Source organism: Schistocerca gregaria, chromosome 3 (assembly GCF_023897955.1).
Source record: "Schistocerca gregaria isolate iqSchGreg1 chromosome 3, iqSchGreg1.2, whole genome shotgun sequence".
NCBI lineage: Eukaryota > Metazoa > Arthropoda > Insecta > Orthoptera > Acrididae > Schistocerca > Schistocerca gregaria.
In genome coordinates this window covers 306,883,714-306,910,295 of record NC_064922.1, presented here as the reverse complement: position 1 = coordinate 306,910,295, position 26,582 = coordinate 306,883,714, and the positions used below count along the sequence as shown (strand labels likewise).

Below are 26,582 nucleotides of genomic sequence, written 5' to 3'. Positions count from 1 at the left end.
GGGTACCCGAGCTGACATTCGGCTTGGAAATCCCATATTGATGATGTTTCGTTGAATGGCTCACACGCTGGCACATGTTGATGGCCCTGCATTGAAATCTGCAGCTTTTTGCGAAAGGTTTGCCCTTGTAACGATGAACGATTCTGTACAGTTGCTGTTGGTCCCGTTCTTGCATGATCTTTTATCGGCCGCAGCGGTGTCGGAGATTTGATGTTTTGCCAGATTTCTGACATACGTGGTACGTTCGTGAAATGGCCGTACGGGAAAACCCTACTTCATCGCTACCTCGGAGATGCTGTGTCCCTTCGCTCGTGCGCCCACTATAACACCACGTTCAAACTCACGTAAATCTTGATAACGTGCCATTGTATCAGCAGTGACCGAACTGACAAATGCGCCAGACATTTGTTGTTTCTTGCTTGTTTACATGTCTGTCTTTCGGAATACACATGCCTATAGCAGTTTCCTTGGCACACATTTTTTGAGTCTGGAATTGTAAACATAATTGTGACAAAGTTTCAGTCTTTAATAACTGACGTCAACACTGCTTCCTATTCTGTTATCTGAAGATGGCCATTTAACTGGTCGAAACTCATATTCGTTGTATCCTTCCTTTCGATCCTGGCAAGTACAAAGTTTGCCAAATGAATACTAGAACACTACATTTAAAGATCGCCTCCTACATCTACCTAGCACAAAATTTTAAACTATAGTAAAAAATTTTATGTGCCAGTTGATTTGGTTGGTAAGCCCACCTAAAACACATTATCACATGCCAACAATGAAACGGAAATCCTTAGAACAATAATAGTGTGCATTCTTAACTTCCGTGCTCAGTAAACCGGTCCAAGGTACTTACCTGAAACAAAAGACCTGACTTAGAATTTGTAAATTTCTCATTTATTTTATTCCAAGAATGACAAACAAAGTTCTGAATTTTTTCTAATGATCAGTTCCAGTTTGCTTACAAATACGCTTCCTGTCTTCATCAACAAAAATCTGAACTGAAACGAGCTATTCCAAAATAATTCTGAGCCATGCGGTCACAACAGCGTAACGTTTATAACATTCTGGGAATCGATTTACACTCGTCTTTGTTGCAGCTTACAATATAATTGAGTTTTCGTAATCCAAGTACTTGCGCAACATGTTTCTTATTACGATAAATATTACTTGGCACTTTTAGCCAACATAATAACATAATTTTTATTAATATTATCTTTTCTGACCATTCCTAATTTAACATGTTTCTTAATTACAAAGGGCAACAACATTTGCCCATAAGAATCCGAATATTAATAAGTGTGTTTACCTTTTCAGTAAATACGACTTTTACAAAAGTGATGTCTTAGGAAAATTATATCAAGTGACATTAACAATACATTGCTTTAGTATGCTTGTTATTATTGACATTATAAATTTCTCAGTTAACTGAATAATAAGTATTAGTGAAAGAAAAATTACAGAAAATTACTCAAAATTAAGAAACAAAAATGCAAAATTAAAAGGTGATATAGGGATGAAAGAGAAATTACGAATATGAAACACTTATACGTATCATGGTAAACATTAGTTTGTGTATTGTATTCTTCAATACTGCATGATATGATCTGTTACACTACACTGATGACACTCATTAAGAATATTTTGTATGTGTAGCAATGCAGAAAATTCATCGTTGTCTACCAATAATCTTTTCTTAGACAATCTTCGGAGCAATAAGTCGTGTAATTTTTCTCGCGCCTGGAGTCTGGACCCCCGTCACGACCGCAAGTAAGACTTCGCTTACCACTACGCTATCTCCAAGTGCGAAACGAAGGGACGTTGGGTACTGTTCCATGTTACACAGTTCACACTTCAAACCTTGAAATTATACATTGTCAGAACACGATTAGGGGCAGGTGTACTACCCTGGTGATTTTTTTTTCGGCATCTAGATGTTTTCTAATGTATTTTTCATCTGTCTGGAGATGTCCATTGTTTGTAACTTTAGATCGGTAAGTACTTACGACCTCACAAATGAAGAAGTTAAACTTAACATGTAAAACACTACTGAGAACCCTGTGAAGTACAGTCACTGAAGTGAGCAGTATCGTCAGACAATCCGGTAGTAATATGAACAGTCACCAACAGCAAACACAGTAAGGTTCCAAAGAACATCCACAAATGCAATCCATGTGAAGCACAGTCCGTCGTATACAAGATGAATCACCTAAGACTTACATCCTTTTTCTTCGTAGACCGTTGAAGATACCGAAACACAGTTTTCGGCATGTATTAGTATTCAGATAATGGGCACGTAATCCTGTGGCAGGTTTAATCGTATCACCGAGGTAATGAAGCAGATATATGTTTTTAATGAAAATATACATTTTTTTAAAAATCGCATTCTAAAGCTCCTGAAAATAAGATTACAGTGATATAACTGTCGTTATTATTAGTGTTGATAAATTTTACCCAAAAGTATCCCAGATAATAAGACATCTTTTGAAATACAGTTAATTTCACTTATTACTATTTCAGATAAAAGATAATTTCATCATGAAACCAATCTTATGCCCACAATCTTTCTACACAGGAAGATAGGTAATGATTGTGCTTGCGTTGTGCTCATGTCGTAATGCACGTATAACGGAGACAGTATTCGCGGGCCCTCTCACCTTTTCGCTGTGCTCTGCAGCAAAGCTTTAGAGTATGTTACACAGAGTAAAGGCAAGGGGACACAGTGTTGATATCAGAATATTGAATTTCCTAACGATTTCCGCAATGAAATGTGCCTTGCGTCAAGCTGTCATTCCGCGTTCAAAGTCCATTAATTCCCTTTCGTGCGGTCACAATTAGGCGGAAACCTTTTCCCATAAAGCAGCTGAGTACAAAAAACAGCTCCGCCAAGCGCTGCACTTCTGGCCTGGTGTATGTGATTCTACCGGCATCTGTATATGAGCACATCGCTATCCCATGAGTTTTGTCTCCCCAGTATATCTCCCTCATTTCTGCTAAACTACTGTCACAATTTCCACCACATCCTTTGCTGTCAGGCAACAATCACTGTGGGGGTAATGGTTCAAATGGCTCTGAGCACTATGCGACTTAACTTCTAAGGTCATCAGTCGCCTAGAACTTAGAACTAATTAAACCTAACTAGCCTAAGAACATCACACACATCCGTGCCCGAGACAGGATTCGAACCTGCGACAGTAGAGGTCGCTCGGTTCCAGACTGTAGCGCCTAGAACCGCACTGCCAGTGGGGGTAATAACCAGGTACTTGTCATAGTTTAGGAGATATGACATCATAAACAATGATATGCCCGATAAACTGCCGAATCATACATGACGTTCAAATTTATTACTTCTTTGGTATTATCTCTGTTAGTAACATATGTACCTGACAGTATCCACATTAGCTGCTGAAGGTACCTACACAAATATATCAGTGAGCCGCACATAGTTCAAGATATATGACGTCATGTTTTGGAAGCTTACAACTGCGAAGTGCAAATAGCTGTAGGCGGAAACAATAGCCGGTGGTCTAGCGGTTCTAGGCGCTCAGTCCGGAACCTCGGGACTGCTGCGGTCGCAGGTTCGAATACTGCCTCGGGCATGGATGTGTGTGATGTCCTTAGGTTAGTTAGGTTTAAGTAGTTCTAGTTCTAGGGGACTGATGACCACAGATGTTAAGTCCCATAGTGCTCAGAGCCATTTTAACCATTTGAAAACAATAGCCATTTATAGAGCGGCGTTGCAATAGTGATGTTCACAAAATCGCGTTGTAGACAAGCGAACAGTAAAAGTCTGGGATCAAGTTTCTTAATTTGGATACTGTACTGACACATTTGTACGCCGGCCGGAGTGGCCGAGCGGTTCTAGGCGCTACAGTCTTTAACCTCTCGACCGCTACGGTCGCAGGTTCGATTCCTGCCTCGGGAATGGATAAGTGTGATGTACTTAGGTTAGTTAGGTTTAAGTAGTTCTAAGTCTAGGGTACTGATGACCTCAGAAGTTAAGTCCCATAGTGCTAAGAGCCATTTGACCCATTTTGACACATTTGTACATTATGCATATTTCTCTGTACGACTGTTTCATAATCTCAAGGGCGTGTTCTCAAATACATTGAAATGAGTCTTTTTCTCTGCTTCACTAGAAACACAATGCATTTTTGTTTTCGTTTCCAATTGAAAACTGGCAGTGCCGGGTTTGTCAGCTAGTATTATAATAATAATTTATTTACTTGAATACGTAGTACATGGTGTAGCATAACTACTAAGAATTTTAAGTCACTTGAAAATCATTATTCCGAAAATTTGAAAAATACATGTGACTTGAAAGTAATTTCAACGTCTATAAAATAATAATAAATATTTTGAAAACGTCGTAATTTACACTACACAAGAAAGAAGTGAACACTTAGCATTATTAGTGTTTTACTAAGCAGTACGGTTCTATGTGTGACTATGGCTTGCTTACCTGTATCTGTCTTTTTAAGCTACTTCCGTCAGCGTTCGGTTAAGTTTCTGATTCTTTTCTCAGCGGAGAGCCTTTCTGTTTCTGTCTTGCCTGACTCAAATTCATGTTCTTCTGTAGTGCTGCCTGTGGACTCGTGGAATACGACATATTTGTTTACCTGCGAGCACCACGCGCAGTCAGCCTCCTTTACCAGGTTGGAGTGTTTTCTGCCGGCCGCGGTGGTCTCGCGGTTCTAGGCGCGCAGTCCGGAACCGTGCGACAGCTACGGTCGCAGGTTCGAATCCTGCCTCGGGCATGAATGTGTGTGATGTCCTTAGGTTAGTTAGGTTTAAGTAGTTCTAAGTTGTAGGTGACTGATGACCACAGCTGTTAAGTCCCATAGTGCTAAGAGCCATTTGAACCATTTGAGTGTTTTCTGCTGTCCCATCAGGCTCCAAACTCATACACGCAGACTAGCACTCAGGCAAAGAGTGAAATGTGTTCCGTGTTAAACATAACTTGTAATTTTATAGAAGTGTTGGCCATTTTCGAGATCCTTCGCTTTCGTGCCACTTTATTCACTGAAAGCTAGCTGAGAAATTTGGATATTAGTGTCCGCTGCCTAATAATAAAAGTTAAGCACGTGGAAGACGTACACACGATCGGGTGATACTTATGTAATTAGGGTTGCAATTCTCTGAGACCGAGCGAGGTGGCGCAGTGGCTAGCACACTGGACTCGCATTCAGGAGGACGACGGTTCAAACTCGCGTCCGGCCATCCTGATTTAGATTTTCCGTGATTTCCCTAACTCGCTCCAGGCAAATACCGGGATGGTTCCTTTGAAAGGGCACGGCTGACTTCTTTCCCGTCCTTCCTTAATCCGATGAGACCGATGACCTCGCTGTCTGGTCTGCTTCCCCAAACAACCCTAATCCAACCCAACTCCTATGTCTCTTTCAAAACCGAAATCCCAAAACCGAAAATTTTCTGAGACAGGCATACACTAGCGTTGTTCATGTTTAGTGTTTTACCGGGACTGACAGGATACATAGGGGGCCTGAACAGCTTCATATGTTGACTGATCAGTGTGAAGGACATATAAATGCCGTGTACTCGTGTTAGACAGCATTATCAGCAACTGACATCGTTTGAAAGTGACCTTCTCGTGGATCCCTATTTGGCCGGATGGTCGAATCATACAAAAGCCAATTTTGCAGGCATTCGGATGTGACAGCGGCCGATTTTGTATTGCGTGGTAACGTGGGGACAGGCTGACATACTCGTCTTCAAAATTCTAGTCGACCACGCTAACTGCCACATGAGAAGACCGCCGTATTATTGCACACGAAGCACATCCGAACCCATTCACATCTACCATTAGTCCGAGACTAGCAGTTGACATACATTACGTCCCGCGCGTGAGCTATCGTGAACACTACAACACAGATGGCTGTGTTCGAAGGGTGGAGTGGCCGTGAAGCATGGACTGCTGATTTTTGATGTCAGATTGTGTTCAGCGACGAACCGCGGTCCGGCACTAGCCCAGATGACCATCGTTGGCGAATAATATGGTGGAACCTGTATAGAGGTCCCATTCTTTCAATACTTTGGAGAGGCACAACATAGTGTTATCCGTGGCGTTACGATTTGGTGGACCATTTGTCTGTCTGTCTCTCTCTCTCTCTCTCTCTCTGTGTATGTGTGTGTGTGTGAGGTTTCATGTCATGGATGGTAATGAGTGAAGAAACTCCGATGCCACGACAATATATCACGATCATCCTCCATCGTCAGTATTAACACTCATGCAAGCATATTTTGGTGCTGTGACTATGAACTGACTGCATGATATTGATGTACTCCCATGGTTAGCATGCTGATCGGATCTGTCTCCGACAGAACATGTGTTGCACCAGTTCACTTGTGAGCGTCATCCCAGTGTTAGTATCAAAGAATATCAAGGTTGAGTTACAACAGTTGTGAGCCAGCTTGCCTCAAAAGAGTATAATACAACTTTGTCAGCCCTCCAAAACCAATCAGTACATGTATCCAGACCACAGGTGGTGATACGGTCCTTGTAAATTCGACTCTATTTCGTAATCACCGAAATAACATCACATACCCTCCCAAACCGTAAAGTTTAATTTCGCTTCCTCGTCCCCTTGTGAGTGCTTCACTTTTGCCGTAAGGCAGTGTATGTAAAAATAGGAACGCTTGATGTAAAGTGTTCTTTGGGTGGCAGATGATAGAAAGGTGGGATGGGGGGTTTAAGATACCATGACCCTCCTCTTCGACCTATCCCTTCTTTCAGACAGCCATAATTGAATTTATTGGATCGCATTTCATCCCTCCATCCATCCACATCTCTACGTTCTTCAGATGAGCTATGGTGCACATTTGTAACCTAACTTCCAGATATGAAGCAGCATGCCGCAAGGACAAGTAGTGATGGTGGTTGGTGCTCTAGATGGGCGTGGTGTGCTTCCGCCTGGAGTCGCTGAGCTTCCCTACTGAGTGCCACCAAAACCACCTCACGGAGCTGCTGCTCGCCTACCTCAACGCCTCTGGCCGGATGTGGGTGACGCCTGTAGAGGTCGACGATCTCCTCGCCATCCGCCTGTGTGTGGCATCGTCTCTCACCAAGGAGGAGGACATAGGTAAGAGGCACCCCAACTTGTTAGCAGGCCCTGCAGCCTACTTCATTACATAGTGGGATCTAGCAACATTTAGATGTTTAGCTTACAAAAAGCTTACACCACCAGCAGATTCTCAAATCCACAAATACTGTGGATTTTTTTTTTCGTTTTGTTTGCAGTTCCTTAGGGCGCTTCTCGCATTCTCATGCCCAAGCCTGTCGATCGTTGTATAAATCTTCTTTCAGATTTATTCGTTGCGTATCCTCCTTCCTTTTTGCACAGGATCTTCGGCTTTTTCTCTTGTACGGAGGCTGCTATAACAATAGGGGAGACTGGGGCAATGTGGTCACATTAAGGAGTAAACCACTATAATCGACACATTTCTCAGACTTATTGTCTCTAACTTCACCATTGGAACTATTTTTGTATGTTTGTTGAAATAATTGTTTACCAATTTTATAAATTTAAACACATTAATGTTAATAACAATAGTTTGAATTCTGCACAGTGACCACTCTGCCGCAGGACCGCGGACAATGTGATCCCTTGGTGAAAAAATGCAAATAATATTAAATTAATGCTTCCGCACCTAAAGGAAACCACAGGCCAGTGCAGAAATTAGTTTTAATTTTAATATAGACTATATATGCCAATAAAAATTTACTAACTGAAATGAAAACGTAATCTCAAACAACTCTGAAAATAACTTTTGAAATTAAATTTAACACTTTCAAACGTCAGTGTCTTAGGGAAACGCAGTAATCGTTGCATGAGTTTACTTCCTGCATTTGCTTTCACATAACTTACAAGTGAAATCATCGCAGTTCTCATCAACTCCACACACTCTTCATGAAACCATTCACGACAAGATGAACAACATATCCGTCCTCCAGCACTTGTCGACCATTTATCCTCACAGAACATGCATTCGTCGTCATCTCCTTCGTTTCCATCTTCGCTGCATGTATCCTCCCGAAGAGAAGTTTTCCTTCTCTTGGTGTTGGTCTCCCTTTGCCTATCTGAGACACCAAGTTTCCTCCACACATTATTTGTCGTACTCTGCACATTCTTCTTCCTTCAGTTTTCCTTTCGTTTTGTTGCTTTAAATTCTTCTCTTCAGTCGGTTGTTGCTTATATGGACTGCTTGTTAAGATGGTAGTTGAGCCGCTCTTCCTATTCGGCAAACGAACTTGAATATATTTGTATGGCTGGCTGATATCTTCAGGAGTAACCACAAAAAAAGGACTACATTGCGGTGACATTAGAGCTGAAATAGCTGGTGCAGTATTAGAGAACGTAGATGGAATTAGTTTAGTTTTCAGTCTTTCTGAACTGTAAAACATAGGCCTCTCTTTAGTAATAAGAGGTCTGTCAACAGCAAAAGAGACAGCAAAATCTGCTTCTGCAAAAATATCAGGGTTGAAAGGACAAATGCCACATTTTTGTAAATCCATTATGGGCTGTTATAGACGTTGCCACCGTGAGATATGCTTCTCCAAAAAGTCTGCTCACATGGTATTGGGTCACTGCTCATCCTGGATTGTTGCGGAGGAACTTCTCTAAAGCAGACAAATAAAATGTGTTAAGTGGGAACATGAATGACACATCCAATGGCTGCAATTTGTGGGTGCAATGACGCGGAGTTGTAACTATTGCGACTTTGTTTTCGTTTGCACGCAGATTGACGTCCAGATTCTTGGTGTGTGTGACAGTCCAGTACGAGAGGAGCAGAGTCCTTGTCTGATGGCTTAGTATGGCTCAGGAAATGTCCAAACAATGAAGAAAAAGTTTCCATTTACATCCAGCCTAAATAATTATAAGAAAAGGAGTACCCTCAGGCAACACAGCTTTCAATGGATGCGAGGGAAAATAATCTTTGGGGGAATGAAATATTCCTCTGTGGACGTACAAATGACTGCTGTGGACAGAACTCCACTATCCGCAGATGTAACTGTCTTTCCTCGACAGGCGTGGACGTTACTCTATTTTGTTTGGACAGTAATTACACCAGTCTCATCGACGTTGAAGATACGATGGAGCGGAATTCTGTTTATCATCCAAGAGAGTTTTTAATAGGGAGAAAAATTTCTCTACGTTAGGCTTGTTAAAGGCCGGATCCGCCAGGATAGCCGAGAGCGCTAACGCGCTGCTTCCTGGACTCGGGTAGGCGTGCTGGTCCCGGATCGAATCCGCCGGCGGATTAACGACGACGCCTAGCGTGCCGGCCAGCCTGGATGTGGTTTTTAGGCGGTTTTCCAAACACCGGGCTGGTCCCCACGTCCCGCCTCATTTACATGCCTCATAGACATTTGAAACACATTCACACTATTTCACGATTTACACTAGATGCAGACAGCTGGGGTACTTTAATTCCATCCCAGGGGGTTTGAGGTGGGACAGGAAGGGCATCCAGCCACCCCTTAAAATTCACCATGCCAAATCCGTACTTAACCCTGCCTGAAGTAGCAAAAGAAAAGAAAGAAAGGCTTGTTAATGGCCTGAACTCTAGTGATAGATTTCGCTTTAGGCCATCGCAGTGACAGTTCTAGATGACTATTCTTGAATCCGTAGAACCAGTCTTCTCCAACAAGACCAGATTCTTTGTTGAAAAGGTGTTTAATTTTGTTTTTCTCAGCTAGTTGAAAAGCAAGACTTTCGACATCTTTAACTGTAAAGCCAAAGAACATTGTTTTCATTTTCAAAATATAATCATTTAGTTCCTTCCGCTGTTCAGGGGTGAAAACAGGTCGTTTTGAACCAAGAACTTTTTTCCCTCGGTTTCCATGATTTAAATTGTTAATTCGTCTCTTCAATGTCATTGTGGGGATACTAAATATTATATTTGCTTTCGTGCAAGCCATTTCGCCGCTTCCACCCCGTTAATAGCTTACCGCATTTTAGTTGGACTGCAGCATTGTTGTGAAGTCTTGTTAGGTCGATTTCTAACCATTTAAGAGTTATCTGCAAGAGAAAACTCGAGTTATACATTTGAATACGTTTCAGACAGACAAACGTCGCGGGAGGCGGCGGACTATGCGTACGCTAGATTTGGACGACCACGTTCTACATGATATTGTGACGAACTTTAGTACAAGCTCCAGGCAAGTGGCCTGCCAACAGGGTGTAAAGTACGATTAAGTGTATCCTGCATGACAACCGCTGCTATTACTATCACCTGCAACCTGGGATTATCGGCAGAGGATTTCCCTCTATTTGAAGGACTTTGTCGATCGTCTTCGCAACAGACAATCAAAATTATGGGGTTTCTGTCTTCAGCCCTCTTTACCAACGAAACAACTTTTACCAGAACTGGCATTATTAATCTGCATAATCGTCATCTGTGGGCTGCAGATAGCCTTCGTGGAATGATTGAGCCGTGTCATCAGCATCATTTCAGCACCAATGTGTGGGCAGAAATTCTTACTGACCACATACTTGGACCATTATTATTCCACAACGCCTCGATGGAGGAAAGTACCTGCACTTTCTGCAGAATATTCTTATGGGCTGCTTGAGAATGTGGCCTTGGCAATACGACAGGTTATGTGGTTTCTCCATGATGGATAACAACCCCACTTCCATATTACAGTTCGTCGACACCTCAGCATCTCCCTCAGTCGTTGGCTAGAACATGGAGGCCCTGTACCATGGCCTGCTAGATCATTGGTCTTAAACCCGCTGGATTTTTACATATGGGGGCATCTGAAAAGCGCTTTGTATGCTGAACCAGTTGCTGATGTGCAGACGCTTCAAAAGGGTGTTTACAACGCCTGTGACGCTATTTGCAGAGAGGCAGCAACTTGGGAAAGCGTGTGGGAATCCATGATGCAATGTATGAATGCGTGCATTGCATTCCATTGAAGCCACTTTGAATATTCGTTGTGACATGGATGCGATGAAGCTCTGTACTGTTCCGGGACGATCTATCGTTGCTGCACACACACCGTCCATTTCTGGACAGATGTACATAGCACCTTTTTCCCTCCATTTCCAGTCAGGAATACATCCCTGTAGTTAGCCAGATTTGTTAAACAGCGATTGATACATAGTTCATCCAGTCGTGAGAGAACCAACAGTGAACTAAAGATGTTGCAGTGCATGACAGGTGAAGTGAAGAAGCAGCAGCCACATGATGTAATTATGTTCTTTGACGTTAGTTACAGTTTAAATAACACAGGATATTAATGCAACAGCGTCGGTATAACATCAGGAGTTCTGTCCACTGGCTGTATAAGAAATTCCACGATTTTGTGATACTAAAGATATATGATCCAAAGATGAACGGGTTTGACTATGTGATCTGTCAGTGGATATTTCTCCTTTGTTCCATGGCACCATTCACTCGCCATCAGTAATGCTCAGCAGAAACTGCAGATATCTGCAGGAGCAGACGTTTAAGAGTCTAATGTACGCAATTCATAAAATATGCTGTAGACTGTCACCTAAGAGGCTAATCGAATGTCCACCAGTTCTGTGAGACATGGTGGAGTAAACTATTGGAGTCTGCTCATCAAACTCTGTGTCTATTGGAAGAAACCATTACTCAACTATATGATTCACACTGGTATGGATGAGTCAAGTATGCTGAATATAAGCAAAGCACAGAACTGTAATCGTGTTTAATTCTCTTAAGATGCTTTGCAATATGAAAGTTATTATAAATAAAAAGTTTACGAGATACGTGTTTGTGTTTGTTTTCCTTATAAAATAAACTGTATGCCAATGTGAGCATGTACTCGTCGTCATGACTGAGTGTATGAAACGTCCTTGTCACAAGATTGACTACCTGGTTCTGCAATGATGACGCTGGAAAATAGGAGACGAAGAATGAATCATTACTTTCCAACAACATACGAGCTTCAGTTATTGTACCCATAGAATGTGGCGAGACTAATCATGTTCTTACACAGTTAACACATCTTGAAGAGGTCCGCTTCGAGGATGCGTATATTTCTTTAAAAATCCTTTTACAACCGAAATATCAGCTATTACAGGAGATTTTGCATTACGTTGAGAGAATTACGTAGCAGATATTCAGAAAGAGGGCGTGATGTTCGACTACCTGAAAAATTAAAGCCATAAAGCTATTCATGTTTGATGACGTCACAGTGGAAACCAGAATAAAGTTGGTTCTTTTCTTTTTTGGCAGCCTTATGAGCTTGACATGTTCAATAACACTAAAGCAATTGGTTACAAACAGGACAATCCAAATTGAAAGCGTATTTAGGAAGCTCATGTCATTCAACAAATTAATCACCATATGTGGGGATTGTTGGAATAATTCATGTGGTTTTCTGGTTGTTGATAAAGTGAGGAAATAGAATGAAGGCCGATACAAACGAGGCTTCGATGAGAATCTGCATAAAAACCGGTGTACCAATACGTAACAGTATCAGTATATTTTACGCTATGGATAAATTTGCTCATATAGAATGTTCTTATGCTGATGAGATGAAGTACAAGCTAAACATGTATTTATACGTCGACAGAAGAATCGAGACAATCAATCCAAGATTATCGGAATTGAATAGGAATGCCAAGGCAGAAGCTACGGAAGGTGAATCTCAGGTCAGCAGTTGAATGATAGAATATAGTCACATATCAAGGAGACAAACGGACAATGATCAAAGATCAGTGAGGCTCTTGTGGCGACTGTAAAGGTGCAAAAACAGTAAAAGATATTAAAAAATATCCTCCTGTAAATATCATGGAAAGAAAAACTCAAGAAGAAGGCAATGAAATACCTCCGAGGTTACTCAGTGTAATACGTGGAAAGATTGATGACCTTGAAAAGCTATGTGTAAGATTGTATAATTAGTGTACTATTTCGGAATGCGATCAGTATGCGATAGAACGTTGCTGGATCACCAAGTCATGAAGGTGCGAAAAGCTATTTGTCGCAGTGTTAGCAAATTCGATATGATGAATAGGGCCAGCTGAAATCAACCGTATATGCTGGGAAAGCTACCTATGTGCTTAACCAAGAATACCATACACAGTGGAGACAGGGCATTTGAGCAGACACCTGATTCAGTGGCGTTAATATTCCTTTGAAAATGGTGGATCCACGCAAGCAGAACTTCAGCGTAGGCGATTTTTTTTTTCGAAACAAAAAACTGTGTTAGATACATCTCACATTCCTAACTGGTCAACCGAGGTGTTTAAAGTGCACAAAGTATGGAGGACAGACCCAAGAATTTACATCTTACAGAAAATCGACGGTGAAGAAACTGCAGGGAGTTTTGTATACCATGTTATTCACTGTGCTGACTTTAGATAATTCGTAAGACATTGAAAAGCTTGTTGACATGTCACTGACCGAATAAAGTTGATACCTTTTTTGTGCAGCTGGTTTAGTGAGCACACGTTGTGCACTGATTGGATTATAAACTGAACACCAGGAAGGGCAGCAAATTTTGAAATCTTACTTATTGTGCCTAAGCAGAAGAAAAACGTTGTTAAATTTGTAGGTGATCCAGGGGATTTCAAAGTGTGACAGTTTAGCATGCAGAGAGTAGTACGTATGGCTGTGGCCTATGGGGCCTCCCAATTACTTTGATCTATATGCATCAGATTTCCTACAAACACGGGCAAGGGCTTACCTACATACATGGGCAATGACATTGTAACCCCAGATGACGGCAGCCGTGTCCCCCCTGCCCTCCCCCGTCCTACACTTTCAAGCCAATCAAAATCCAAGATGCTGGAACTTATCCAATTGAGCTAGCGAGAAATTTTTAGAAATCCAAGATGATTGCACTAACCCAGTTGTAAATTCTATCCCCTTCACTCCCCCCTCCACATTTCCCCATTGCCTCTCCGGCCAATTATACCACAGTATTAAAATGTAAGCAATCAGAATATAGATACAAGTTCAAAGATATGCATTACTTTCGAAACCTTGTCTTCAAAGACTGAGATATTTGCATAAAATTGTGCACACATACATGATGCAATCAGGTATGATGCAGTCAAATGCGTAAAACTGGTGTTGAGTTGTAAGATGTGCAACATTTCTTGAACGTTCACATGAACAATATTTACATAAAATGGTACAAGGTATTTGTTACTAAATTGCATAAACATACACACACACAGATCTTTGTCAGACACAGTAGACTCATCGGTAAATTCCATCCCTTTTATACTTTACATATTTTCATACTTAATGTTTATGTCAAATAATGTAGCCTTTCAAAGTAGAAACAAGATGAATACTGATTTTACATAGTTCCTTGAAATAATTCCTACATCCAAACGGTGACTACCATTACCTTCTCCGCCATTCCCCTTCGATCATGGTGACTGCCATTGTCCAGATATGATGACTGTCATTATAACAGTCATGATGACAGTCATTACCCCAATCGTGGAGACTGCCACTACCCCTCGACCATGTCGACCTTCATTCCTCCATATTAGATCCTCATAAAATACTCACTGTATCTATTGATAATCTGAATATTGGATGCCATAGATGTTTACAGAGACGTCTTTATTTTGTTTTTCTGAAATCTGTATGTGTTGCAGTTCTGCAGGGAATGGTGTGTTGGCTAGGTTCAATTGTTTAAATATAGAATATGTTTCGACCTACAGGTACACTGTGCTTCTTTATTTAAGGATACGATCCTGCTAGAACTGGCCACTTTAAAGAAGCATTATAATTTGGCTTAACATTCATTACCACGGTTTTATCTTCTATCACCTTCAGAAGTTCTGTGTATATTCTTGCATAAAATCCCTCTTTTCATTTACGTTAACTCGCAGCTGAACTATTTCTTTCAGTATACAGCCAGAATATCGTACTGGAAAAGTCTCAAGTATCTTGAACAGCTTATCAACACTATCAGTATAAAACATCAGTAATTTCAGATAGCACTGATCTCGCATACTTTGTACTGAGATGCATTTTTTTCTGACTAACTCGTACAAAAGATAGTTGCAGACAGCGAAAAACTGATTTTAATTGGATGGCTAGTTTGACGAACTCTTTGCACGCAAAAAATGAAAACTGACATTCAAGAACTATAAAGGATTATTAAATCCAAGCCTGTTATCTATCACACTTATATATATTAGACTTCTAAGTACGGAGTTAACAGCAGTCCATTCAAGATCACCTAATTTAATTCGTTTTGATTCTTGCTAACTTACTATTGCTGATACAGTAAGTAACAGACGACAGCAATTTTCAGCATACTGAGAAAGTTCTCTGCTGGCAAATGTCTTCTGTCAGGGTACTAGTCCTTCAAGTGCTACAGATTCTCTGCTGCTGCTTCACAATCATATTTTCAACAGTCTCTGTTGCTTGCAGATTCTACAACACAGCATGAGACAAAGTATACCTTGTAAAATCAATGTGGTTGCATTATAGATATGGCAAGATCTGAGACTTGTGTAGCAAATGCCTGAAGGAGAATAGACAAGATTGAAAGAGGCTTTGATGACAAACTGCATAATCAGAATTGTTTAGTAAGAAGAGTGAGTGAGTGGAAATTGAATGACCATTAATAGTAATATTTACGACCATACATTTTTGGGGAGTTGCCACGAGTGTTGAATTTTCCTCACAACTGGGTATTTTGGCGAGCCATTGCTCTCTCGCCACTCAGCAACTTGCAGTTTCTGCAACGCTGAATGAGAATGCCTGAATTACAACAATCAATTAGTAAGTGAGAAGATATAAGAGTGTTAGCAGTACTGTATGTGTGAGACTTCCATTTTTTGGAGAGTTGCTTGTACGTCACCAAAAGAAGAAAAACGATATTAATGCTTACAACATCAGTGTCCCCCTAGAGTGCTTCCGTTTGCTTTTACACCCCCTTCAGGTGAATCAGCAGTTGACGTCAGCACACGTGCAGTGCTGCAGCAGCATATTTCACTCGCTCGAAAAATTCACACCAGTTGAGACTTGCAAAATGCATAATTAGTGAGTTGAGACTTGATGATACCCAACGGGCAGGCATATCATATTACATCAAGCCAAAAGTCTAAGGCATTGGTCTCCATCAGTTTTGTGCAGTTGTTGTTGTAGAACAGTTACATATTTTATTTTAGGTCTTCAATAACAGCATTTACTTTACTTTGTAAACTGTGAGGGGAAGCTGAAGTGCATGTTTCTTGAATCACATCTTCCCATCTTACTCTTTATGTCATGGATCAATTATTACCTCATTAATTAAATAAACAAACACTGTATATTTCCTTGTTTCACAATTTTATTATTAATGTTACCGCACAACCTAGGTTTCGGGTTATAAGCCCATTTTCAAGTACATTACTGATTCCCGGAGATGATGGTGCACAGAGAGCACATTTAATGTTGATTCGCTTGCATTCAAAATCATTTGAATTGAATCGAACTGTGCATCCTTGATGAAACAATGTAAATTAACTAAACAAACTTTTTTTCTGCATTGTTTCACAAATTTTATTGTTAATGTTTCTGCATAACCTAGGTTTGGATCATAAGCCCATTTTAAATATATTACTGATTCCCAAAGATGATAATGCACAGAAAACACAGTTATGTTCCTTCGCTTGTATTCAAAATCATTTTAATTTTTATAAATCTGTGTATTATCATATTTGGGAATCAGTAATGTGCTTGAAAACGGGAGTATAACCCGAAACCTAGGTTGTGCCGTAACATTAATAATAAAGTTTGCGAAACAAGGAATAACAGCGTTTGTTTAGTTAATTTACAATGTTTCACCAAGAACCTACATTTGATTCAATAAAACTGATTTTGAATGCAAGCCCAGCAACGTTTCTGTGCATTATTAACTTTGGGAATCAGTAATGTACTTGAAAATGGGCTTATGACCCGAAACCAAGGCTGTCCAGTATCATTAATAATAGAATTTGTGAAACAAGGCAACAAACAGTGTTTCTTCATTTAATTTACAATGCTTCACCAAGAACCCACAGTTGATTCAATTAAAATCTCACTATTTATTAACTACCTACTTGTATGTATCGTCACTCCAACGCTGCGATAACCTAGTGAGCAATGTGAACATTTAGTTTATGCTCTTACGCACTTGAAACTGTTTTCCAGCGGAAGTTCGAAAATCCGTGATTTTAGATATTTGAGGGAGACTTGTATCCCTGTGTAATGCTGTTGATTCTTGTATGCGAAGTAGTTTTCTATCTTTAAGGCTGTCATCTGTAGATCTTATAAATGCCAATTAGGAAAATCTACTGCGTAATTCTGTATTACTAGCGAAGAACTGACAGGGATTAAAGTATAAAGTAAAACATGCATCTGGAAATAAGCAGTCTGAAAGAAGACTGCATAAGGAGCCAACAGCAACTTAAAAGACTGCACAAGCAGCGAGCAGGTGGCAGATGCTCACGAGACAGGCAAGGTTGAGATAACACATGGAGATACAATTGTTTTTCCTGCTGCACTGCCATGGACTGACTGAGGTCACTGCTGTATTATTTAGCAGTAGCTTAATGTAACACAAAAACAAGCTTACACATTTGTCCTCCATAATACTTTTTTCCTGTAGAATGTCGTTTTCATTTCAATCAGCCATGTTCTGATGTACTGTGTGTGTATGTATGTTCTTCATTCCAAGAACCCATGTTGTTTCTACAATTAAACAGCACAAGCTAGCGCAAGATGATAAATATTTTATACTGCCAGTTAGGTCAGTGTGTTAGTTTGGAGCCACTACCACATAAAAAATGATAATGACTGATTTTATTATGAGGCTGAGTCAGACCCCATTCCAAACTTGCCTACCTCAGGTAGGTCCAAACCAAAGGCGCTACCAAAGCCTATATGTTGTTGTTGTTGTGGTCTTCAGTCGTGAGACTGGTGAGATGCAGCTCTCCATGAAAGCCTATATAGGTGTTTGTTTTTATTGCATATGTCTGAAAGTGTAAAAACATTAAATATAGGAAGTAATTTAGTGTCTGAAAATAAAACAACATAATACATCAGTTATATTTATTTCATCTCGAATTTCTTTCAGTTTAGTATGAACTTCACCAGTTATCTGGCACACTGTAATGTCGATCATTATAAAATCACTTTAGTTAACCTGTGTGAAATGGCACTACACAAACTTAAAAGTTCTCCCTTAAAGAGTAAAGCATAAAAACTATGACAGTTACTGTGTGTGTGTGTGTGTAAAATTCATGTGGAGAAGCTTCACCTGAAGAAATTTTTTCGAAATGCTGTAGTACTCACAGATATCTTTGTACATGGCACAATTTTTACGCAATCCAGTTGGTTTGTGACAGGTACAATGTGATTGGCTGCTTAGCTTTAATACTATGATTGGTTAACTAGGAGAAGGAAGGGGAGGGGGAGGGTACAATGGACAAGTAGGCTAGCTTCGCCGAGTTTTTAAATTTATTTTATTGGGACTACATCCTGACTGACTCTCTCATTTTAATACTTTGTTGTGACTGGTTGGAGAGGAGGTGGAAGGGGTGATGGGTTGGGTGGCAGCGTGGCTTGATCACGTCAATGGTAAGGATGGTGACGCTGGTAAAATTGTCCCTGCATGTAACAACCCACACTAGATATTTGCAATTTTCAAGGTCAAATAGCCGCCATCCTGGATTGTGATGTCTGTGGTATCACATAATTCAATACTGCATTTAAGTGCAAAGTGCATTGGAGGGTCTATAGCTATACTACGACTGAGTTGGCTCCTCTGCCACAGTAGCACCACTAAGGAAGTCAAACAAGGCTTGAATCACTCATACTGGCACGACTTCCATGCCACTTCAACTCCATGCCAGAATTGATTAATCCTTGTGGGTCCTAAGAATGGCATGTCAGTCTCTTGGTAACCTATTACCAGATGTTTTCCACTGGAGAGAGATCTGGACAAAATGCTTGCCAAGGCAACCGTACCCTCTGTATGGATGTGCATCATGGCAGCATGGGCAATATACCGCCATTAGTTATCTTCTTGAAAGACAGTCATGAAGACATCGCATATAGGGGATAGCTATTGGCGTTAATAATTCAGAAATTTAACGTATGTTGTCCAAATCACGGGCTATGTTCACGAGAGGTGAACATGTTGTATACCTAGTGGCAACTCGTACAGTAACGCCTGGTAGAGGGCCCGTATGCTGATGACAAATGTAGTGTGTCAACGTTCATTGCCCTTCACAAATGGATACGTGAGTTGTGGTGCTGTACATAGAAACGGAATGCTTCTGAAAAGACGACGTGGAGCCGCTCTTGCGTCCAGTGTTGTCACTGGACGCACCAGTGTCGCCAAGCTTCTCCCCTGCCATGTCAAGGGAACGTGCAAGAATGGCAGCTGTATTGACAGCCAGCGAAGCTCAACACTTATTCGCACTTACCCTATGGGCAACTGTCTCTCTGCAATTACGTTCAATTCCTGACTCAAGGTACGTGAAGTGGCTGTGCATTCCTGCAGGACTCAGTGAAGAAAATGTTTGTCGTCACAGGACCCAAGAACCTTGGCATGGCGCTGAATATGTCCCTCTTCAAGCCATAAATTCCATATTCACAAAACGCAAGCTGTGTAAAATTTCCTTATGTGGGGAATGTAGTTAGTCTTACTTCTATCTGCTTTGACAATAGCGCTGTAATGCTAATCATTTGGATATCCAAGCATTTGGTGCACTTCATGCCAAGTTTAGGTTTTTTGTATGCCACTCTCATGCAGTCTTAATGGTAAGCAGCGCAGGAATATATTGCAGCCCAGTTCGGACCACTCCTGTAGAAACATTGAAGACAAAAACTGACTAATTGCAGCATGCATAATTTAATTACTCATGTTTCCCACCCTCCATTCCAAAATGGAATGTCTTACATTTCCAAAAACCCTTTACCATGCTCTTCAACATGGTTTTCAAAGCGTGAATGTGGATCTAGCTTGTGAGTACCACATATTCTCCATAATTCCCCATAGAATTTAGACCAAGACACATGATTGACCAGTCCAAACACTGATAACCTCAGCTGCAAGAAATGTGTCCACTGGTGCAATTCAGTGTAGATGAACGTTATCGTTAAGAGTAAACCGAGAACAACTGCATCTCTGTATAGTCACATATGTTACGGAAGTACCTCATCCCAGTACCTCGAGCCATCTGCAGAAAGGAGTTCGATATCAAGCCAAACAAATCTTTGACCATTTTGCGGAGTGATGTGTGGATGGGCCCGCATGTTGCCAGGATCGTTTCAACGACGCTGTCAAAGTTTCACTGGGAAGCCCTTACACATCTTCCATATACATTCCCAATCCCTCCCATTGCGATTTCTATAGTTATTGAGCACTAAAGAAATATTAATGGCTGTCGATTTGCTTCGAAAAATAATCACGATCCAGTGTAAGAACACAATCATTTTTCCATGAAGGCATTGACTATCTTGCTTCGCAGTGGGATGAACCTACTAGCAGTTATGGCGATTACGTTATCATTTGACTGCCCCTTACACGCCATAGAATAATTTCTGAATGTGCACTGGTACACTGTGTGTGTGTGTTTGTGTGTGTGTGTGTGTGTGTGTGTGTGTGTGTGTGTGTGTGTGTGTGTAAAAGAGAGGGAGAATGCTTGTGCAGTTAAGTTCACTCCTGGAAATGGAAAAATGAACACATTGACACCGGTGTGTCAGACCCACCATACTTGCTCCGGACACTGCGAGAGGGCTGTACAAGCATTGATCACACGCACGGCACAGCGCACACACCAGGAACCGCGGCGTTGGCCGTCGAATGGAGCTACCTGCGCAGCATTTGTGCACCGCCGCCGTCAGTGTCAGCCAGTTTGCCGTGGCATACGGAGCTCCATCGAAGTCTTTAACACTGGTAGCATGCCGCGACGGCGTGGACGTGAACCGTATGTGCAGTTGACGGACTTTGAGCGAGGGCGTATAGTGGGCATGCGGGAGGCCGGGTGGACGTACCGCCGAATTGCTCAACACGTGGGGCGTGAGGTCTCCACAGTACATCGATGTTGTCGCCAGTGGTCGGCGGAAGGCGCACGTGCCCGTCGACCTGGGACCGGACCGCAGCGACGCACGGATGCACGCCAAGACCTTAGGATCCTACGCAGTGCCGTAAGGGACCGCACCGCCATTTGCCAGCAAATTAGGGACACTGTTGCTCCTGGGGTATCGGCGAGGACCATTCGCAACCGTCTCCATGAAGCTGGGCTACGGTCCCGCACACCCTTAGGCCGTCTTCCGCTCACGCCCCAACATCGTGCAGCCCGCCTCCAGTGGTGTCGCGACAGGCGTGAATGGAGGGACGAATGGAGACGTGTCGTCTTCAGCGATGAGAGTCGCTTCTGCCTTGGTGCCAATGATGGTCGTATGCGTGTTTGGCGCCGTGCAGGTGAGCGCCACAATCAGGAGTGCATGCGACCGAGGCACACAGGGCAAACACCCGGCATCATGGTGTGGGGAGCGATCTCCTACACTGGCCGTACACCTCTGGTGATCGTCGAGGGGACACTGAATAGTGCACGGTACATCCAAACCGTCATCGAACCCATCGTTCTACCATTCCTAGACCGGCAAGGGAACTTGCTGTTCCAACAGGACAATGCACGTCCGCATGTATCCCGTGCCACCCAACGTGCTCTAGAAGGTGTAAGTCAACTACCCTGGCCAGCAAGATCTCCGGATCTGTCCCCCATTGAGCATGTTTGGTACTGGATGAAGCGTCGTCTTACGCGGTCTGCACGTCCAGCACGAACGCTGGTCCAACTGAGGCGCCAGGTGGAAATGGCATGGCAAGCCGTTCCACAGGACTACATCCAGCATCTCTACGATCGTCTCCATGGGTGAATAGCAGCCTGCATTGCTGCGAAAGGTGGATATACACTGTACTAGTGCCGACATTGTGCATGCTCTGTTGCCTGTGTCTATGTGCGTGTGGTTCTGTCAGTGTGATCATGTGATGTATCTGACCCCAGGAATGTGTCAATAAAGTTTCCCCTTCCTGTGACAATGAATTCACGGTGTTCTTATTTCAATTTCCAGGAGTGTATTCTCAGATTCATTGTGGCATGTGGCATGGAAGCCCACAGTCGCCGAATGTTATCTTGAGGAATTTATTGCTATTCCTGAAACACACGTAGAAGAAGACTGCTGGCTGGATGCTGATACGAAAATATATATCTTCCCGTCGTATCTCAAAGACTCTCTATGGGTGGGTTTATACCTCAAGGCATTTTTAGTGAGATCTGCGGTGTCATGCCTTGCATTATTTTGCTGAAATAAACTACATTATTTTTACCAGATACTATCGAAAACTAGGTCTTCCTTCGACGACTTCGTCGATCTGACAGCTACGAACATAAGATCTCAGTTGATTCTAGCTCTACTCCGTGAAAACTCTGTTCTCTATATTATCGTGTCAGTGGTAATAGATACAAGCCAAATTGAGTTGGTAACCTTTCTGCCAGTAACACTAACCAACAGTGAAAATGTAACTAGGTTTCTTGTTAACTACAATTACGGAAAAAAGTCGCAACGCCAAAAAATAATTAATGTAGAGTAATGAAATTTCGAAAATACATTCGTCTGAATAACATAGTTAAGCGATTAACATTTCAAGATCACAGGTTAATGTAAGCGTGACATAAACCATTGCAAATGAGAAATGCTGGTACATTAATAATTGGTGTAACCACCGGAATGATGAACGCAAACATACAAATGTGAACGAATTGTATTGTACGGGTAGCGGATGTCAGTTTGTGGGATTGAGTTCCATGCCTGTTGCACTTGGTCACTCAATACAGGGACTGCTAATCTTGGTTGTGGATGACTGCGGAATTATCATCTGCTGATGTCCCTTATTTGCTCGATTTGAGACATACCTGGTGATCGAGCAGGCCTAGGCAATATGTTGACACCCTGTAGAGCATGTTGGGCTACAACAGCGGTACCGGAGCGAGCTTTATCCTGTTTGACAACACTCTTTGGAATGTTGTTCATGAATGGCAGCACAACAGGTCGAATCACCAGAGTGACATAAAAATTTGCGGTCAGGGTGCGTGGGATAACCACGAGAGTGTTCCCGCTGTCATACAAAATCTCACCTGATGCCATAACCCTTGGTGTACATCCAGTGTTTTTAGCTCGCAGACGGGTTTGTTGTGTGGCCTCAACTGGCCTCCTTGTGAACAACACACAGCCATCACTGATACCGAGGCAGAACCAACTTTCATCAGAAAACACAACAGGTCGTCACTGGGCCCTCCGGTGAGCTATCGCTTGACACCACTGAGGTAGCAGATGGCGGTGGTGTGGGGTCAATGGAATGCACGCTACAGGGCGTCCGGCTCGGAGTTATCCTTGAAGTAACGGACTTGTAACAGTCCGTTGTGTCACTATTGTGCCAACTGCTGCTCAAATTTCTGCTGCAGATGCAGTACGATTAGCCGGAGTCATACGCCGAACACGATGGTCTTCCCTCTCAGTAGTGCCACGTGACCTTACGGAGCAAGGTCATGTTGTAATCGTGCATTCTCGTGACCGACGCTGCCACCAATCATCTACAGTAGCTACATTCCAGCTAAGTCTTTCTGCAATATCGCAAAGGGAACACCCGGCTTTTTGTAGCCCTATTACACGTCCTTCTTCAAACTCAGAGAGCTGTTGATAATAGCGTTTCTATCGCTTAAAGGCATTCTTGACTAACATCTAGTAGCCACATACAATCTCAAAGGTAACTAACGCTCACGACCGTTACAGCGTGTATTTGAAGCAAACCTGATTTGCATCCTCATATCGGCGCTACTATTCCATTGTTTTGCGACTGGCGGGAAACCTGAATAGAATCTGGTAGTGCACTCGGGACAGCGACAATTCTTCTTGCAAGAAGAATTGTCGCTGTTCCGAGTGCACGCCCGAAAGATGATGGAACATTATGTCCGCCGGGAAACCTTCAAGAATCAGAATCTGGTAGGTCCGTTGTTGTTTTCTATCTACATAAGTGATCTTTTGGATAGGGTGGATAGCAATGTGCGGCTGTTTGCTGATGATGCTGTGGTGTACGGAAAGGTGTCGTCGTTGAGTGACTGTAGGAGGATACAAGATGACTTGGACAGGATTTGTGACTGGTGTAAAGAATGGCACCTAACTCTAAATATAGATAAATGTAAATTAATGCAGATGGATAGGAAAAAGAATCCCGTAATGTTTGAATACTCCATTAGTGGTGTAACGCTTGTCACAGTCACGTCGATTAAATATTTGGGCGTAACATTGCAGAGCGATATGAAGTGGTACAAGCATGTAATGGCAGTTGTAGGGAAGGCGGATAGTCGTCTGTGGTTCATTGGTAGAATTTTGGGAAGATGTGGTTCATCTGTAAAGGAGACCGCTTATAAAACACTAGTGATCGAGCGTTTGGGATCCCTATCAGGTCGGATTGAGGGAGGATGTAGAAGCAATACAGAGGTGGGCTGCTAGAATTGTTACTGGTAGATTTGATCATCACACGAGTGTTACGGAAATGCTTCAGGAACTCGGGGGGGGGGGGGGGGGAAGGGGGGGAATCTCTGGAGGAAAGTAGGCGTACCAGGATGTAAATCCAATTACGCCAAAACATACGATACCTCAATATTTAAGTTTCCCAAGGAAACAGCATTGAGGAACAATTTATGAAGTTTGTAAATTATTCGTATTAGGGTAGCGCTGAAATACTTGGTTTAAGACGGCCGCCATCTTGGTTTCTGTGTTGTGGTCTGATGTATTGTAGATGGCTTTGGCGTGCTCCTAGTGAGACTGGAGCACGCGTACGGGATAACGCTCCCGCGCCGGCCCTCTCAGCGGCTAAGTCCGTTATCAGCGCTCTTATGTAATCAAGAACATGCGCTCAGTATAATAGAGGCCAACGCAGACCAGCGGAATCATTCCGCTGTGAGCTATATCTGCAACAGCATTGTAACACTATGCTTCGTCGACGTGTGTATCGTCATCTTCGTCATCGCGTGCCAGTCTACAAACACATAATAAGTCTGAAGAATAAGCTTGGCACAAATGGAACTGCACAATGTGTCATAATGAATGGACCGATTTTTTTCCGCGGATGTCGAGCTAATTTTATTCTTGACGTTGCTACAGGGAGTACTGGAAGTGGATGGTTTACTCTCGCTATCGTCCAATGTGAGAATGCCTCTCTACCCGGATTGGAATCATTCGCCGACCGAGATGTTATCGCTTGCAAGACCTGGCATTCTGGAATAGATGCTAAGTCCCAATCTAGACCTAGTTATGTATAAAGTAATATGCCTTTTACATTGTATACCCGCTCCTGTCGTAAAGTTTGTAATGATGAAAAAATACATGTGTGGATGAAAGTACTTGGTGTACTTGCTGAGAATGTATTTGTTACTGGTGATGTAACCCTGGACTATAGTAGTACAGGATTGTCAATCCTCTGGGCCCGAGTTCGATTCCCGGCTGGGTCGGGGAATTTTCTCCGCCCAGGGACTGGGTGTTGTGTTGCCCTCATCATCATCCTATCATCCTCATCGACTGCAGGTAGCCGAAGTGGCGTCCCTCCCTCCCTCCCCCTCTCCCTCCCTCCCACCCTCCCTCCCTCCCTCCCATCCTCCCTCCCTCCCTCCCTCCCTCCCTCCTTCCACCCAGTGAACGGGCTGCCCGCCGGGGGCCCTAGCCATACGATTAAATAAATAAGTTTGACACGAGCTCGGTGTGTGGCCCGGCAGAGCACACGTGGCACCTCGTGCTGGACAGCGTGTTCCGCATCGCGGCGAGCATGTGGACGGAGAAGGTGACGGAGCACCACGTGAGCAGGGCGGACCGCGACCAGCAGCTGAGCCTGCTACGCTACCTCAACGGCACGGTGACGGCGCCGCCCATGCGCTACCGTCGCCTGCAGGCCGCGCAGCTGCTGCGCGACCCCTACGGGCCGTTCCTCGTGCCCGACTCCGACGATCGCATCGCCGACATCTTCGATCTCTCGGACCTCGCCAGGGCCTACTCGCGTGTCTGAGTCTCGGCGCTCCTGCTTCTCCTCGTATAAAAGAAATAAATACCGTCCACACGTGTTTCTCGTTTTATTTATCTTCTTTATTGGTTACTAACTTAAGACTAATAAGGGTATCGTGCCTACCCGTCGTCACCGATTTGGCCAGGAATGAAAGTGACAGAACTCAGAGCTCCAGAAAAAAATATTTTTGGAGTGGATTGGGTAAAGATTGAGCCTTTTGTGTAGTCGTAGTTTGTAAGCAGCAGTCGGCACAGTGTAAAGACTACAGAATGGCCATCTGAGGGTCGTGGGGTCTAGTGCCTATGAGGATTTTTTTTTATTTTCAATTTTTACGTTACCTACAGTACATATAAACCGAAATAATTCCCAACATATTGTAGTTATAAATTTTTCATAAAAATGCGTGAAAAGGAAAGGCAAAGAAAAATCTGGTGGATGACTACGTGACAAAAATTACTTCAACATCTCGGAAATTTACAGCCACCTTATATAAGAAAAATTTTGACTGGTGTGATGAAGTCATAAG

At 42.6% G+C, this 26,582-nt stretch overlaps 1 protein-coding gene across 1 annotated transcript in view; it reads left to right on the top strand.

Annotated features, from left to right (window-relative positions):
* The window catches only part of LOC126354901 (uncharacterized), a 365,410-nt gene that overhangs the window by 112,391 nt on the left and 226,437 nt on the right, over positions 1-26,582 (top strand). The window contains exon 8 of the mRNA XM_050004967.1: positions 6,911-7,100. Coding sequence (XP_049860924.1) covers positions 6,911-7,100 — 190 coding nt within the window. The remainder of the gene's footprint in view (positions 1-6,910; positions 7,101-26,582) is intronic.